The sequence below is a fragment of the Agelaius phoeniceus genome, chromosome 7 (assembly GCF_051311805.1).
Source record: "Agelaius phoeniceus isolate bAgePho1 chromosome 7, bAgePho1.hap1, whole genome shotgun sequence".
Lineage (NCBI taxonomy): Eukaryota > Metazoa > Chordata > Aves > Passeriformes > Icteridae > Agelaius > Agelaius phoeniceus.
In genome coordinates, this window is record NC_135271.1 from 24,812,057 (window position 1) to 24,831,177 (window position 19,121).

The following is a 19,121-nucleotide window of genomic DNA, read 5'->3' on the forward strand; positions in this document are numbered from 1 at the left end:
TGGGGTCATCAGCTGATTCCCCAATGGTTCAGAGTTCTAGGGATTGTTGGTACTGAGTTTGTAACCTTTGTTATTTTTGGTTTTTATAAGTAATACTGATAAATAGTGATTGTTGTTAATATTATATGAATGCTTTAAAAAAGTTGTCTTAACCCCTTCAAACACTTCCTGTTGATAAGTTAATTATACTCAGACTTTTGTGTTAAGAATTATTATTAAGGTATTGTAATATTTGCAGGCAGCTTTTATGTGTTTTACTATGTCTTTGTGTGATTGCCTACAAGACACATGTCTCTTCAGGATCCTGCCTTTTTGTTTCTTAACCACTCATGTGTTTGGTTTGGTTTTAACTACTCATATGTTTGGTTTGGTTTTTTTTTATCCAGATTGCCAGTTTCATGGTTTTCTTCAGTTACTATTACAGAGGTACTCCAGCAGAGAGTTCAGTTGTAACATTAACTTCTTTTTTATGAGTTTCACTTTTGTACTAGGTAATTTCATTCAGCTGCACTTCCTCCACTCTCAGTGTCCAGATTCGGGCTCACAATCCCGAATGTGACCAAATTCAGATCTCTGAAGAAGAGGTTTACTGTGTTTGAAGAACCTCTATCCTGACAGAAACTTTGGAGGGATTCAATTACTGGATGGTTTGATTGGTTTTTAACCCTAAGGGTTCTTATTCATAAATGTTATTTTTAAGAGTCTTGTTTTAAAATGTGTTAAGTGATGCCCACCAATTAGAGTTTGGGCTCTGGCCAAGCTCCAGCTCTACTTGGATGGAGTGATTGACAATCAACCCAGATGTTTTCTGCATCAAAACAATTGGCAATTTGACCATATATGACAGCTGAGCCTATTTTCAGAGGGAGTTTGGAGAAACATGAATTTGGACATGATTTCTCCAGTTTTCTGTTGTTTTAAGGTTTATCAGCTGTCACAGACTCTGAGATGACAGTTCAGTGTTGTAGTGCTTGGTAACTGCATGATTTCACCTGTGTTATTGATTATGTGTATTATCTAATTGATTCCTAATTGCTGTGAGTTTCTTCTTTACCACATGCATTGTTTTGCTCTTAATGTTTTCTCCTGTTCATAACCAAAGAATGTTAGTAATAGCAACTTATTTTGGTATCTTATATTTCTCTGCAATTTTGCAAAACAGAACTGATCAATGTTTTATTTTCACATCAGGACTCATTCTTCACCTCCGGGATTTTGAGAAAATCCTCCAGTCCCTGCAGGAACGTGGATTTGTTTTTGTTTTAACAGGTACAAAGTCCAGGTGGATTTCAGTGAAGAATGTGAAACTCTATCAAGTGCAAGAAAACGCTGACGACTCCACAAGCAGGGAAGAAGACACACAGATGTGGACTGCACAGACATTCCAACCCTTGTGCTTTGCCCACAGAAGATTGTGGACTTTGGGTTTCTTCATGGGTGTGGGAATCGGTGATGTTGTAGAATTTTTGTTAGATGATAGCTTAAGCAAAATATGGGGTGTGGTCAAATGTGTGTCTGACACATGGTTGACAAGGTTGGCAATGCAGTGTTTATGGCTCAAACAAGAAGGGGAGTTTGGACCAAATTTCTCCCTGAGGCTCTTTATGAACCTCAAGAATTGGAAATTCTTGGCTCAGTGAAGATAGATTTCTATATAGTATTTAGTCTTCCTGGGTCAAAACAAAATAAGGACAAAATAGCAGATGTGACCCCAAATCACATTATATATAGAAATGTGACATCTTGGTGCAATTTCACAGCAAGGATGATCACACCATCCAACAGGGTTCCATTGCAGTTACCACAAGGAGTCTTTTTCATTTGTGGGACAAAATTTGGCCCACCAGCCCACCCAATGTCAAAGGTGGTCCATACAGCATTGGGAGACTTTCTTTACTGACACCCAACATGACAATGACAAGGGAACAAAGATGTAGAGGGAAAAGATCCGTCAGTTGATACGACCCCAGTTGTGATGACAATGTTAATACATGGAAAAAAAGCCAGAGATTTACAACAGCTTCTGCCCCAGGCAGCTGCAGGAGCAGCCTTGAAGCAATTGGATCAAACAGGGTGTTAACTGAGTAAGCACTCTCTGCTACCTGTCTCCCACTGAGCAATTTATTAGCTGATGTTCAAGGTGTGAGACAGGTGACTCTGCAAAACAGAGCGGCAATTGATTATCTTTTGTTAGTGCATGGACATGGATGTGAGGAATTTGAAAGAATGTGTTGCATGAATTAGTCTGATCATTCAAATCTATTCATGAAAGCATACAACAGTTAGAAGATGGAGTGGCCAAACTCAGGGAAGAGAATGGGTCATGGCTGGATGGTGTGTTCAGTTGATTTAATCTTGCACCAGCATGGAGACAATTTTTGAAGAAAGGTGTGTACGTACTGATTGGTGTCACAGTCCTTTTAACATTTGTGCCATGTCTGCTTTAGTGTGTCCGATGGATGATGGATGAGGCTGTCAAAGGAGAGGTTTTGGTTCAAAGAGAAGGGGGAGATGTGGAAACCCAGGGCACTGGGAATATTTCTCTGTCTGCTCTGGGGTGCCCTGACCCCCAGGGGAGCACTGACTTTGGCCCTCATCCATGGAGAAAATTTCCTAGACTTCAAGATAGACTAGAATCCACCAAAGTGTGAAATAGATTACAGAAAGTAGTGTAGGTGTATCACTTGGTGAGAAATTTAGGTTTTGGGATTTTTAGTATGTTGTGGATGGAAGCAAGAGCACAGGGTGTTGTCCTGGGTTTCTCCTTCATGCTTCTTCTTCCTTCTTCATGGGATTGAGTGGCATTTTGTAATTGGGCAGAAAAGTCTGCACTGGGGGCTCTCTGGGATCAGTTATTGGGATAAAAGGGAAAATAATCTAGGTGTCAGTTCTTAATTGGATAGTTTAGCCTTAAGAGACCTTGTTACAAGAGATTGTTTGCCATTTTGTGCCTTCTAATGAAAAGCTGCTGATTCACAGTAGTGAGACTGTTTTACTGATAAGAAATAATAAACACCCAAGTCCCAACATGAATTACTGTCTCAGGTGCCTTCAATGCAGTCCCAGAGAAACCCAGAGCTGGGACCCCCACAGCCACAGTGCTGACACACTTCTGCACTGCCTCCAGTGCCCAATGAGAACAGCTTTGAAACAGGACAGCCCATGAGCTCTGTGACTGAAACAAGAGCTCCCTCCAGCAGTCAATTACCCAGAGCTCTACACCCCCCCTTCCATGACCAACCTGCAGCAGCAGTGCTGTGCTTCTCTCATTTCAAGGGTGCAGTTGGCTTTGGAACAGACAGGACCCCCAGAAAATCCCAAATAACCCTTACAATGCCACTCTTCCAAGCCCTTGGTGATGAGAAGGGTCCTTACCACTTTATTGTGCTTCTAAGGTTAGGCTGGCTGACGGTGCTGTCATCTATAAATATTGTTGAGCATGAGCTGTATTTTTTCGTAAGCTGCCCAGGAGAAACCTTGGGGGAAAAAAAGAAAAAAAGAACTGAATCCATTCAAGAAGGGGGATTCTGTAAGCTTTTGTTTAGCACACTGAATTCTGCTTTACACCTCAAGTGGTTGCTACTGCAATGTAAGCTACCCTGCAGCCATCTAGTTCCTATGTGTAAGATAAATTTATAAACCATCCCTTGTAATACACAACATGATTTTAGATAATTTACAGCAGAACCAGCTGAGCTAAAGCAGCAAGTCCTGATTTCCAGTTCTCTCCCATTCCATTCTTCTCAGTTTGTGTCCCAGTCTTCCCTCTGTGATGTACTCTATTAGATTTCCCTGTGACTCCATAATCACCTTCTCCCTTCTTTTACACCCTATACCTTTCCAGTTCCTGGCTATCCAGTTTAACATTTGAGGGTTTGTCATGTTACAGTTTCAAAGAAAAGAAACCTTTTCCTGACATGGCTCCCTTCACACCTGTCTTGTTTAGCATCTGGAATCTGGAAGCAGAGTACTGCTATTACCCTTACTTTTACTGTTCTTATTTAGAGCTAGTAATATGCTCCATCATCCATCCTAATCCTGACCATTTGTACTGTAAGAAATCTTCCAATATAACCCTACCCAGGCTTCCCTGAGCATTTTCAGAGAATGCCTTGCGCTAGAGGTAGGGCATCATAATTGAGGGAGGAATTTCAATCAAACAATTCAAGATTCATTCGTTTTCACTACAGTTTTTTTAAATGTCTTGTCTAAAACTTGAAGGTCTTCAATATGAAAATGCTGACACCCTTCAAAACTCAACAGCTGCCTGGGAATATCTCCCATTCCAGCTGAAGTTTGCCAGCAAACATTACAATCACACTTCACCTTGGTACTGGCAGACCAAAGCTGGAATTATAAAAAGAGAGAGAGAGAAAGAAAAGGGAGAAGAATCACCCCCACTCCTTGCATTATTATGCAAAATAAGAGACTTGAAATACCATTATCTTACTTTATCAGTAGACACTTTTGATATTTTTAAGCTTTGTTACTAACTTCCATTCTTACCTTTACTAGTCAATTATTTTTTTATCCATCTATTAACGACATTGCATCTTTTTTGTTTTGGCTGTTTTTTTGGTAGGTGAAGTTCCAAACCAACTAATATTTGTGGAAGAAGCTCAGAGCATAATTTCAGATTTTAAAACTAATGGAAAATCACTTGTTTATCATACTGATGATATTTGCTCATTATTCTCTTTTCACACTGGATACACTTTTTAAAATAAGTCCTGTAGCAATACTCAATCAGCAAGTCATTCAAGACTTGCCATCTTGGCTGAGAAATTAATGCAGTTTTATTTTTTGTTTAAAAAAATACAGACAGGTTGGCTTATATTTTCTTTTTTACTCTTCTGAAATACTTAAAACTGACCAAAAAAATTTCATTTTTATTCTTTTGAAATCAGCCATTCTATGCTTTGTGATATTGGGCCTGCTTATTGCTTAGAGACAGGCAAAGATAATTCAGTTTTACTCTTCTAAGGAAGATCTGGAACATGTGTAAGATTATATACGTAGAACTACTACAGTTGTTTCCTTGAATTTGTCTTTGGCCCAATATCCTAATATTTACACAGAATCCAGTTTACTTACATGATTTATATGGTTACTCTTCCTTTTCTCTCGCACTAGAAAGAAGGAAAAATAATGTGAACTGAAAGGTTTCTCAATTTACATTCAATAAAGCAATTCTATTAACCTAGTTTTCTAAAGTATGTGAGTATTAAGAGTTTCAAATTTTATTTTAGGTGTCTTGAAAAGTAGTTTGAGGAAAAAATACCATGTTTTATCAAGCTAGTAAGCTACATACTCCTTCTGTCTACCCATGTGTACATTTAGGAACAACTACTTCCCATCATACTAAGGGGAAAAATGTCTGTGCTTTGAACAGATGCTGTGTATCACGAAAACCAGGATGATTTCAGATAGTTCAAACAGCCAATGTCCAACATCCAACAGAAGCAAAACCAGCACACCCTGAGCCTGCCAAAGGCACACAAGGAGGAAGTGAGGTGCCCAGCATGATTTAGGTGTTCTCTCTCCTCCCATGAGCAGAAGGTAAAAGGGTATTTCACTGTACAGAAGATGCTGGCACAAGCTGTGCATGTATTTATCATAGAACTGCAACCATGTCATTTGATCATTTTAAACTGGGTTAGTCTTTCAAAAGAAACTGCAAGGTTAAACTTCCAGCTGTGACAGCAGCAATACAACAGAGTGTTAGGGAGAGCTGCACACATGCACAAAGTATACAAATGTGACCTGCAGGGACAGGCACCTCTCCACAGTTCTAACCTCAGATCTTCACCACTTTTTAGCAGGACACATTCCCTTACACTTTCAGAAAAACTGACAATTGGAAAAGAGTAGCCACATTTTTTTAGTCTTTTTTCATAAATCAAAATTCATAATCCTGATAACATCTCACTGAGAGAGAATTTATAGATATTAATTCTGCTTATTCTATGGAAGGTCAACTAAAGTAGAACAAGGGACATTAGAAAATAAGTTATTCTGCCTGACTTCTCCATAAGAATTAATTAATGCAATACAAACTCCAGAGAATAGTTTAATAGTTACTACCTCACCTAGAGGACCCTTTTTCTGCATGAACACAAATCTCCACAATTCAATACATTTCATTGGAAGAAATGCAGATGACATTTAGAAGCAATACTACCCCAAGAAGGCTGTGCACGTAGCTGGAGCATTTCAGAGCAGGGCTGGAAGGCTGCACAGTGACTGTTCCTGAACTCTGTCAGTGTGAGCTGCACCTCCAGCACTGCTCATCTCAGAGGTGTCTGAAATGAGCAGGTCAGGCCCTCTGGCTGCCTGAAGACTGACCTCAGAGGCCCCAAAAAAAGAGGTCTTTACATCTCTTTGGTATCATCTCTTCTGGAGGAGCGGGCTAGTGCTTGTTCCCACTGCTCACAGATTATCTGAGCACTGCACAGTTGATACAACTGACAACTCTAGCACTTGCCACAAGACTGAAGCAGGACAGCAACTGACAGACCTGTCAAAATAATTCTTTTCTGTGGCAAAGCTGTGCCAAGTTAAAAGACACATTGCAGCTTTCCATCAACACATCCAACCTCAAGTGCATCACTTTCTTAGCAAAACAGTGCTTCAAACAAGAACCAACCATAAAAGAAACAGAAGCATTTAAAAAAGATTATCTTAAACTTTGTTTTAGTTGCAGCTTCAAAATGTCCTATTGTCAGAATTTGACAAAAGAATTTTTATATGTGCAATATAGAAATGCCTCCGTTTTTTAACAGCCTTTTGGAATGCACAAGCTATAGCAATTGTTTCAAAACTGAGTTATGAGGTAAACACAGGATCTGCAAAGAAATTGAAAATTGAGTTATTACTTAAATACATGATCTGCAAAGAAATTGAGAATCCCAATATATGTATATAATGAAAACTGGGATTGAAGAATATTTATCCTCTGAAACTATTAAAACAGTTTAAAACAACATATTCAAAAACAATTGGTATAGACTAATGGCTTAGGCTTATTATTTATTACAGAAAAATTAATTTTTTTCAATTACAAATTTTTTACTTTAAAACAATTTTTGAAACAGTCCTTGGTCATTAAAAAACCCACCATTGCTTGAAACTTGAATTATACTAATGAAGACAGCCTTGCTCCTTCAGACTACTAAGTACTGCACTCTGAAATCTGATACTTAAACTTTTAAAGATCAATTGATTTTAAGTGTTAGGTAAAATGGCCTACAAACAAGTTTCTGTGTAAATACATAAATTACTAATCCCTATGCTTTGAAAGAATTGAAGCACTGTTCTTGAGCTGTTACTTTTGGTTACTTTTCCGATTTTTTCCTGTTTTTCGTTAAATTGGAAAAAAAACCTTAGCTTACCATCTGTTTGTGACTTGCTCAGGAAAATTGTGCTGGCTCTGGGATGATCAGATGGATTAGATTCCAAGGCTAAATCTGAAATACGAAGGACAAAAAAAAAGGAGATACTTTTAATGAAAGATAACTGCAACAATTCCCACCCATCCTCAAAGTTCTCAAGCACAGTGATGGAAACATGATCAAACCCATGTAGACTGGGCTGTCTCCCTGAAACAGAACTGTACTTTTGCCAAGATGAATAAAAATTTTGCATTTTTCCCTCTGAGAAAAAAACCCCAAAAAACTGGAGGGACATCTCAAAAATCCATTTATCTTCAAAAGTCAATCTGTGCCCCTGCATGTTAGGGTAGCTGGCTGTGGGACATGTGCTCAGTAGTGAGCAGAAAGCTAGAACTTTATCAAGAGAATAATTTTAAAAAATCATACCAAAGCAACAAAAAATTTATCACTGCTGATCTTTCCCTCTGTGGGCTTTCCCTCTATGCTTTATGTACCAAATACAGCAGGAAATAATCTCTGTGGTCTTACAAAAGAACCTAATAAGTAATATTTACAGTGCTGATAAATATCAAAACATGGAGCTTACACTATTCAGTTCTTTTGGATTTTCAATTAAACCATGTAAAGCTAAAAGGGAGTTACTGAAGAACCAAATGACTGCTTTAATCCTTTGCCACAACAGAGCAGTGATGGCTTTAGAAGAGGATATATACTCCCTTAGATTAAGATGGAAGTGATCACTAAAGTTTGTTGATGAAACTGTGACCATCATGATGAAATTCTGAGCTGCCTTAGCTTTGACAGTAGAAAACAGCTGCTCTGAGGAAGTCATGCTACAGACACAGTGACTTATGTGAACACATGAACAGAATAATCTAGGACTGTGATCCTCTAAGTCCTGGGAAGAGCAATTTTGCATCCATTTACAGTTGTCACTCTTATGCCATGCCAGCCATACAAGCACACACATTCCTGCATGAGCATTGCACTCTGAAGTGTTCAAGCTGGGACACCAACACAGCTGCCACACCCCTAAAAAGAAAAGCCAGCTAAGAATCACCATCAACTTTTAATTAAAAAACCCCATAATCTTTCTTGCACCCAACCAACAGAACCCTGCCAAACCACAAAGTGCCTGGGTGCTGGTTTTAACTGTGTGAATGTTTGTGCCACAGCCCCCATGCACCAGCAAGGGAATGTAACTGCAGAGGTGCACGGCTCCCCAGACTCCTCATTCCAGATTCCCAGTGGCAATGCACAACACTGCTGCCCAGACACTCATGTTTTCCAGCTACTGGGCTGTACCACACTGCTGATCTTAGTCCAGCCCTGCTGCTCTGGAACTGCTCCAGGACGTGCACCACTATAATTTTGGATCTCTACTGTTTAAGTAGCCAACATCTGTTTAGGAACACCAAGACTGTTCAAAAGGGAATCCCTCCTCCTCTCAAAAAGACCAGAGTCAGCCATGGAAGCAGATCATCATGTGAAGTTTTAAAACAAGTTAATTTACAAAACTAGTATTTCCATTGTCACCATACTGTGCTCATTCACAGCACAGTGAACAGATACCTGAATTTATTCATGCAGTAAAATGGAAAAAGTCCTGGCTTAGAAGCCCTAGAGTGGAATTTGCCTCCCAGCTCATACCTCGAGTACTTCTGATACACAGTTGATTCTATGAAAAAATAAAAAACCCAGCATGCAATAGCATGCCATATTGCCACATTTTAAGTACCACTTGTAGCATCTTAACAAAATAGTATAACTTGTTTAAAACTTGTCCACAAGTCTGACAAGTTTCTAACATTGATTTAACAAAATCACAATTAAAAGACAGTATACAGCTTCTAATGCTAGCACTGCATTAACAAACTCAACACAAACAGTGATTCAGAAGTGGAAGTATTTTGCCAGCCTACCAGTAACTGAAGTATCATCAACAGGCCAATCAAGACTGCAATATGCAGACTTAAAATACAGATTATTATCAGCAAGTTATGATGCAAACAGAGCAAATGACTGAGAACTTATTTACAGTTCAGCAGCAACTTTTAGAATAACTGGGTAAGTCAGGTTAGGAGGTTCTCAGAGGTCTCCAGTTCAACCTCTTCCTGAAAACAGAATCAGCTTTTGGTAGAACATGAGGCTGCTCAAGGTTTTACTGAGCTGAGCCTTGAAAACTTCCAATGAGGGTCCACAGAGCCTAGATCACCTTTGCCATTTGGGGACTAATGCTTACAGGGCTATGAGAATCACTATGGAATGGGAGGGAAGAGCTTGTAGGACTGTACAAGTCTTGGGCCATATTTAGGGAAAGGCAGCAAGGAAAACTGGGGAGAAAAAAGCACAGGAAAACTGAAGGAAAAGGGCATTGAAGTCAGTAACTCCTAATACAGGACTGACTCCATGTTTCTCCTTGGTGAATTTCATAGGGTTGGTGTTGGCCCAGTGTCCAGGTCCCTCTGAATAAGCAGCCTCCAGCACACTGACTGTTGGCTGTCATCTCCAATTTGGGCATCCTCCATCACCTCCTCCAGGTCACTGATAAACATTAAGCAGGACAGATGCTTTTTTTCCCAGGGAAGAGACAATACAGGATAACACCCATCCTCCCTCACCTCATTAAAAAATACACTACTATCTTGACTTCCCTATGGTTTTGATTTACTTTGAAACCATCTGACTTGTTAATGCTCACTTCTTACATTGCTTCTGCCTCTCCTCATGCTCTGCCAGTCTCTATATCCATGCCCCTCACATGCTAGAAATCAGGTCTAGGACTAAAAGCACAAGAATGAACATAACTTTCATCCCAGACATCTCTGCAATGCCCTCTTGTCATTCCAGGCAAGAAGATCCACAGCACTGCAGCATGCACTGAGTGACACAAAATTGACACGGCCACATGAGTCAACCCCCTGAGCCAAGCAGACCCACACATTTAAGGTGAGGAACAGAACTGAAAGGATCATAGACCTCACTGGCTCCAGTTCCATGCTGGCTCTGCCAGACACTTTCTGCTGGATGGAGCCAGGTGTACCAGCAGCCACAGCACATTAAACCCACAACACAGATTATACAACCAGAGTTAAGGTACTAATAGTCCAAGACACATCACACAGCTCCCAGTATGAAATCCCACCAGAAATGATCAAGACCAACTGTAGCTGGGTTTGTTATTCCAGGATAAGATGGCCCCAGCAGACACAGTGTACCTGCTTTGGTCTGGCAAGAGCCTGCAAAGAAAGATGCATTTAACAGACCACTTGCCTGCAGCTTTCCCCTTAGAAGCTGCCAGAGAACTTTAACCATCCTGCCTGTGCCATTTTCCCTGGACAATGCTTTTTTCTAAGCAATGGAAAAAGCAGTCATGTGATTTGCTCATCCTGAAAACTGCCAATGTTGCTCATGAAATACCAAAAAGCAACAGCAATACAGCTGAAGGAAACATAAGGCAAGAGGCAGATAAGGGCATGAGCAGAGGTAAAATTTAATGGGAAACAGCAAAAGAAAAGGCAGAGGAAGAGATAAATCTGTCTGCAAACAATTTGACTCACAACCAAGCACAACTCCTAATATTCATCCCGGCAGCACTTATGAGTCCAAAGCCAAGATACCAGCCCTGAAGGTAAGTCTTGAGTAGGAGCTGCATCAGAAGTTGTATGACAGAAAACTCAAGCTTCACAGTAAGCTAACAGAAAAAGAAAGCATGTATAGCACAGGATAAACAGGAATAATAGGAATTAAAACATGCAGAAACAAGAATGAGAGAAAAGAGAGGAACAACAGGATGATATAAAAAGCAAGAAAACAGCTCCAGAACATTTTTGCTCTAGAGGCTATTAACTCAACAGAAATCAAACCACTTTCTATCAGACCCTCACACTTAGTGATAAAGAGGTGAGACGGGAAGATTCCCACCAGAAATTAGGTCTGTGAGAGCAGAACAACAATGCTGCTACACAAGGGCCCTTCACCTGTCTGAGAACTGTGTGTTAAAAACAACATCCCCCTTATTTCCCTGCATCTCTCAGAGCCATTTACTCATGTGTACTACCAAGCTGGTCAGATCAACCCTGCCTCCAGGTGGAGCAGAGAGAAGCCTGAACGTGCTTCCCTGTGCCACCGTTCCCACTTTGAGGAATCCTTTGCAGCTGGCTTGCACTCCAGACAATCCCAGCCACCTCTGCTGCTGCTGTGCACACACAGTCCCCACAGGGCACATCACTGCAACTGTAAAGGCAATCCTCTGCCCTAGCTCAGGATCTTGCATCCTTTCCATAACACAAAATCCACATGAAGACTTTATCCGTGCCATGTAAGAATGTGTGTAGGTTTTAGGAATTTATTATGCTAGCTACTTATCTATGGTTTACATACCTCCACGGGTGTCTTCTAATTATTACAAACACATTTTACACATTGCAGCCTGCTACATGTATTATCCTGTGAATAAAGCTGACAGTCAAAGATGACACTAAGTAGCAGCCCTTTGACAATTTCACTACTCCAGAACAATAAACTATTGCATTTCTTTTAACAGTTTTAGCCCCATCCTTTGCTTCGCTAGACAGCAGTAACATTTTGATACAGCGCAACTTTAAAGCATTAAATAAGACAATAAATTCTTTGCTGTAAATTGTGTTTAGTCACTTGCTCAATGACTTACTAGCTGTGACTAATGCTTGAGTTCCCCCTATATTTCATTACCTTATACTGTAAAGATGCAAGCCACTTAACACTGCCAATAAAGATGTAAAAATTATAACAAATTAGATGAGCAAAACTGCCAATCCATTTCAGAAAGTCTGTTATTCCTAACAATAATTTTATATAAAATTATTTTCCCTTCAAATTACGCTACTCTATTTTTTTTCCCAAAACCTTTTAGGAAAAAGTTACAACTCTGGTTTCTACATTTAACCAGCTTTGTTTATTTGTCCCAGCCACTCCAAATGCACCAGAGAGGCCAGCATGCATAGTCTGCTTTCTATTTGTAACTCTCCCCGCTGAAAGATTATTAAAAGATTATTTCTAAATATTGTGAATTTACGCAATAGACACAGAAGGACATTTTATAGCTATTTAATAGCTGTCAGTTAATTTTTATGGCACTACTACAGAAGCAGTAATATCATTACCAATACCCAGCACATATCTAAGAACACACTGATGTTCCGGAAGGATGCAGAAATCACTTCAATATACAACAAACTCTTAATTCGGAAGGAATTATTTGCTCTTTTACACCACACTCCAGAGCTGGGATGGAGAAACTGACAGAGTAAACATTTCAAATTTGCTATTAAAATCAGAAGACTTTAGAAAGCAAAAGTGCAGATAAATATTAAACACTGGACGGAGACTACCTGGGGTTTAGGTAATCTGTTAATTTCTGTGGACTAAAAAAGAAATCAATACCATATTAATATGTGTTCTTCCATTTCTCAAAGGGCAGGAGTATGCACACCACTCTGCACAGCCTCCCCAGGGCATCCCAACATGATCCTATTGTATCCTGTTCACAGTCCCTGCTGGAGAAACACGGCTGAGATGTGCTCCACACAACACAACACCCACCCTCCCTTTCTGGGACCAAACAGAGCCAGGAGGCTTCCCCACGTTTCCTGATGTACCTGCCAGGGTTATAAAGCACTTCTACAGATTTTAGCCAAGGCAGGATATCAGGAGTGCCCCAAAGTCCACAGCAAAAGCAGGACAAGTTAAAACAGTGGTAAACAAGATGCCCCTAAGATTTTATCTTTGAACTAGCAGGAAAACAGTAGCTCACAAGCTAGATTGCAGAAGTAACTCATGTTTTTTTAGGGATGTGTTCCTGTACTGCATTTAATTTAGGACCATTTAAAGGACAACGAGAAAGAATTAGTTCTATGCTGTCACTTTTTATTCCCCACACCAACCTTCACACATAACACAACTCACTATCACCAGAGGTTAAAGTCAAAGTCCACAGCTCTAATTTTCTAACTGATAAGCCAAAACAAAAAAACCCAAAACCAAACCAAAAAACCAACCCTCCCAAAAAAAACCAAACCAAACAAAAAAACCAAAACAACCCAAAACCACCAAACCATACCATACCAAACCAAATTTTGGTATACATTAAAGAGCAGCCAAATTTTAGACTCTTAGATCCATGCTGAAAACAGCAGGCACAAGGAAAGCCTTCCCATAACACTCCTCACATGTTCTCTGCCTCACTTCCAAGCCATGGTTCAGAAAGCAGAACAGGTGAGTGCCAGAAATTCCAGTCTCAGGTTGTGTCTGCAGGTGACCAAAGCAAGGCACACTGCAGTGTTTGCTGGTGTCACATGCCACCTGCAGGACTGGCACGTGGTACATTTTTCACCTCTTCCAATTGCTCACATTTGCAAACTTCAAATGAAGCCTGGACCTTACCTGCAGTGTGGTCTGTAAATAACTACCCACATAATAAAACATGTCCAAGAGCTTTACAGAAAAACTTGTTTTAGTCTTTGAAATATACTGGCATTCAGCAGTTTATTATCTGAGCCTGACTGACACATTTCATAACAAGCCAGTGTTAGTTTTCACTAAACTGGGAAAAAACCAACAATGTCTGATTTCTGCAATGATCCGAGACCCTTTCAAGAACTCCAAACAGAAGCAAAGCTGTGCTATGCACACACAGCTCATCAAACATTGTAGAATGCTACCTGGCTGACAGGGGGATTTTTGTGTAAGCTGTCAAGGTAATCCTGATATTCACATCACCTGCAAGGAAGATCTTCAATTTCATTCATCTGGCTTTACTACAGATATAAATAAATAGCACCAAGTTTTTTTAAGTCAGTACCATCCTCCCTCACCTCTTGAAATCAAAACACTCAGAGGTTTCTTCTGAAAACATTATTTTTTCTAGTGAGAGAAATAAAAGTGCACATTCAAACTCTAGATGCAATGAAGAAAAAAACAGATAGGTTTAAAAATCTCAACATAAACTTGCTGGCAAGATCTACAGATGCAAGGTCTGTGTTCTTAATGTTTGGTAGAATTTCCCTCCTGCCTCCCACAGCAACTTCTTCCTTCTCCCTGTATGTGGAAGAAACAGGACTAGAAATGTTAATTTAATGTGCAATATGAATCTGGGAGGAGTAGGGTTTTGTGTTTTGTTGGCTGTGCAAGAGTTCATTCCCCTGTTAGTCAGCTTTTTGGTATGACCTCACCACAATGATCACACTTGAGAGAACACATACTTCTAGCCACTGAACTTCTGTTGTTCTACAACATCTACCCTGCAGGTAGGAGGGAAAACAGCAAATCTCCTAAAGAAAGCCAGCAGAGGATAAGGATGCTAGAGGTAAGTGACACAGAATCAGTTAAAAAAAAAAAAAAAAAGCTCAGATTAAAATGAATTCAATTTCCTTAGTTCTACAAGTCTCATCAAACCCCTCTGATTATGTATTTCAATGCCTGTTATGCTGAAAGCCTGAAGAAACACACCAGAAACACAAATCAGTCTTCCTCCACATGAGCTTCATGTATGTGTGCTCTATACCAACTATTCTTAAAAACCTAAGGTTTACTTGCCTGCTGCAAAAGTCTCCGAGACTTACTGAAGAGAAAAAAAGGATAGAGGATTCTTTAGTTGCCAGCAGCATCCAAGCATAAAAACAGAAATACAAATATTATGCTGCAGCAACGAATTATTTTATTTCAAATTCCCAATTCTATAGGTAAATTTCATTGCTGCTCCTGGATGATTTCCACTACAGGTACTTCACAGATTGTTTCTAGAGGCCATGGCATCAAGCTTCTTAAGGTAACAACATGGAAGGTGTTTCAGGCTTCTGAAAGATCACAGAAAGTCTGTGATCTTGACAAATATGAAGTATTGGACTACCTGCAACTGCTACAAATACCTCTGTAATTAATGTCTAGTCAGTTTTTGGAAAGGGATACTGACAGTTATGGGGACCAAGAGTGAGTCTAAGTTGGGTGAAAAACTCGGTGACTACAAGGAAAAAAGGAGAGGGAATACTAAGAAAAGGCACCAGAGCATCATTTGGTTTTTAGCCCTGGCTTCATGTTTGTCCAAATAGACAACAGTATTTGTCAACCTATGCAGCTACAGATCTTCAAATAGAGAGGTACAAAAACCAACCCAGAGATGGTTAAGCCTTCCCTGTGATGAAACTGCTGGCATCAAAAAGCTGATTCTTCGCACCAAAATGTTTTAACTTAACTAACACTTTAACTAGGATTAAAAAAAAAAACCAACAACAAACCAACCCCAAACTAAAAAAAAAAAAAAAAAAATCAGGAAAAAACCTCCACCCACATGCCTGAAATAAGATGAAATTATATAAGAGAAACAAATGAACAGTATTTAGACCTTCTGCAAGGAGATTTACAGACAACCTGGTAGAGACAACCAGATCACAGACAATCAATATATCCAAATATCTGTTCACCTTCAACACGGTTTAATAACTTCAGCATGCAGACAACCTGAAGCTTTCAAGAGTAACTCTAGCACTAGCCAGGTAAACCTCACTTACTACATCCCTCTCCAAAGTCCTCTTCTATTTGCTTTCCCATCTAACCTCTGTGTGATGATCACATCCCACTCAGCTCCTCTCCTGGTCCCATTTGCTGTTCCCTCTCATCCCTGACTGTCTTTTCCCTTGTCATTCTCCATCCCCAGTTATTCAGGTGAGGGTACCAGGTCACTTTGTCCCACCACTTCAGTAGGGCAGCACTCTTCCCCTTGGTTCAAGGCACTCAAGCAAACCTCTGCTCAAACTCAGTGAACAGCAGCACTGCAGGGAGATGACTTCAAATACAAGTGAGAAACATCTGCTAAGCAAGGTCTCATTCTTCTTTTATCCAAGGATCAAAGAATTTTTGAAGAAGTAGATCTATGTTTAAACATAGGGATCTAGCAAGAAAGTGTCAGCTTTAAGAAGTTCTCCCCCTAAATAACAAGAAAAAAAATCTCAGGGAAAACAAAAAAAGGAAGCCCAAAATAAAGATTAGCAGACACTCATTTGGGGGGGAAAACCCAAACAACCAAACAAACCCAAACAACCAAACACCAAACCAATCACCACAGCCCACTAAATGGCACACTAAGATCAAAGAGCTACCATTACTAAAACTAGATAGGAAAGCCTTTTTGGTCAATGCAAACTGTGTTGAACTGTTGATTTAAGGAACACTTAATGCTCAGCTGAAAAGTCAACGGCTGCTTTACATTCATGGCAGACTTTGATACTTAAGTATCAAAGTAGGCATGAACCTATTTGGAAAAAACTTCTGTTTTCAAAGTTATGTTTATTCCCTGTTTACTTAATCCAACTTGCCTTAGCATATCAAACCACAAATACAGGCTTATTTCTCATTTGGAGAAAGTGGGCACCAAACAGGTTATGGCTCAGGATCTTGAGAGCCATAAAATACAAGGTCATGCTTTAAATTCTCTTAGCAGAGGATCTGACAAACCTTTCCTGTTTGAATTAACCTTTGTTGAAACACGAGTCTTTCAGTTTTACAGTGTGCTTTACCTCCATTCCACCTAACACTGATTTTTTGTCATACATATATACCACATTGTAATTTGCCCATTTTAAGAAAGTGAGAATTTTCTTGTTTCCTTCTGATCTGATACAGACAATCCAAGCAGTGCTGACTGGAAAGTAGTGCCTGTTAAGGAGAGTGCTGGAGAAGCTACAGAATAATCCTCACTTAAGAGTGCAGACCTGTGAGGAACACATTCCACTTGCTATGGAAGAGCAACACAAAGCTATGAAACAACACAAAAAGGCCAAATAAATCTCAATTGGTAACTTCTGCATTCTTGATACAACCAAAACATTCAATTTTAGCAAAACAAGTGCAAAAGTACTTAAGACAGACTTTAGAACAACAAAGAGCATAGAGGTAGAAATGTGAGGAATTAAGCATCTCCATCCCATTCGGATGCTAGCTTCCTGATATATTTAGCTGTTTTCTTAGAAACTCCTAGAACTGAGCAGCATGGATCTTGACTTTTTTCCTTGCAGCTTTCTCCTTTCTCCCTGCCAAAGGATTTAAGAAAAGGGCAGTCAGTAGGTTCTCAGCCTCCCATCATAGACTAGGTTTGCATCTTAGCTAGCCTATGATATTATACAATAATCAATTACAGAAATACATTTTATCCCCCAAATGAAAACTATACTTTCTAGTAGTCAAGAGCACAGAAACATGCAGGCTCTCTGCATGGTTTGGGTATGCCAACAGCTTGTACATCCTAGAATTTAAGGTGAATAGGCATGGCTATCTGGCCTATTACAGATTTATTCTTTCATAGGAGGTAGTAAATTAAACACATAGCTGTCTCACTTCTAACTTTTTCATAAAGTCTGGATCATAACACTTGATTTCAGACTTCATAAGTAGTGCTTTACATTTTGAATTTAACTTCTTCGATTCTATCCAGGGAGTGCTTTGCAACATTCAAAAATCAACACAAGAAGTTTTACTTTTAAAATTGACAATCCTGAATTTTATTTTAATAAAGGTATCAAACTTTGATACTTTCTGCACCCCTAAAGAGTTGGATCAATCAGAAAACTTAAAATATCATCTATCACTTGCAGCAGATCAACTTCGGAGGGCAATAGTGAACCACATACCACTGTAAAAGTGGTCTTTAAAATCATCTTAAACATATACCACTTATGCAGTTTTAATTCTAGGATTATCTCCTGCCTGAAGACTCAAGTTTCTATAGCCACAAAAGTAAAATTTGTGATGGACAGCTGGTATCTTATTCTTGGACAATACACTCTTATTCAGGCCTGCAAATTAAAAAAAATTAATACATCTCTACTTCAAGGCCAGTCCTGAAACATGGATGAATTCACAATTAAATCTGTTACTTAGCACAGCTGACATGATCACATACTAAAGATTTAAACAAATACAACCCTTATTCCTGAGGAGATTTGTTCAGCTTAGGCATTTTTCCTTGGCTTATTAAATCTTTAGAGAGTTTAGCTCCTCCTCCCCTAATGAGTTGAGAGAGTTCTGTAATAATCTTCCTGCAAAAATAAAGGTTTATTTCTCCTAGGCAGCAAACATAATTTCTACTACTGCACAGCTGTCTCAGAGGAGCTCCAAGGGGCTGACTGTTCCATCTCGTTTCTGGAACAGCTGCACCATATGGTGCTGTGCAGAACCCTGCAAGTTGAATAATTCCATTTCTGAAGGTCTCCTCACACTCTTCTGCAATGAGTCTGATAGCAAATATGTTTTCTTAAGTTCAAGAAGAGCATGGATTACAGTGATTATTCTTATTATATGCACCGTACATTAAAGATGTCAGGCAGACTATCTTTTTCCAAGCGAATCTATTTCGCATAGGCGTGGTTATAATTGCGAAGAGGAACTGCAAGATGCTTGTTAATTAAACTAAGTTTTGAATATCATGAGGTGCTAGACTGCGCCGTGCGGCTGCAGCAGCAGCAGCAGCACCCCGAACCTGTTACGGGTCTGGGGAGCCCCCTCGGGGCAGCAGAGCCCTGCAGCTCTCCCGGGCAGAGAGAACACCCCGAACCTGTTACAGGTCTGGGGAGCCCGCTCCGGGCAGCAGAGCCCTGCGGCTCTCCCGGGCAGGCAGGAGATGCCTACAGAGCGGCTCTGTGAGGTACCAGCGCTCCGGGTGCCACTGTAAGCCATCTGAGCAGCACACACGTACCTTCC

At 39.9% G+C, this 19,121-nt stretch overlaps 2 protein-coding genes across 2 annotated transcripts in view; one reads left to right on the forward strand and one right to left on the reverse strand.

Moving 5' to 3' along the window:
- Positions 1–3,033, forward strand: part of PLEKHM3 (pleckstrin homology domain containing M3) — a 126,261-nt gene extending 123,228 nt beyond the window's left edge. The window contains exon 9 of the mRNA XM_077181290.1: positions 1,270–3,033. The gene's annotated coding sequence lies outside the window, so the exon portion shown is untranslated. The remainder of the gene's footprint in view (positions 1–1,269) is intronic.
- The window catches only part of CCNYL1 (cyclin Y like 1), a 37,110-nt gene that overhangs the window by 16,900 nt on the left and 1,089 nt on the right, over positions 1–19,121 (reverse strand). The window contains exons 2-4 of the mRNA XM_054636473.2: positions 7,392–7,466; positions 5,095–5,129; positions 3,376–3,476 (exon numbers count right to left, since the gene is read on the reverse strand). Of these exons, the coding sequence (XP_054492448.1) occupies positions 3,376–3,476; positions 5,095–5,129; positions 7,392–7,466 (211 nt within the window). The remainder of the gene's footprint in view (positions 1–3,375; positions 3,477–5,094; positions 5,130–7,391; positions 7,467–19,121) is intronic.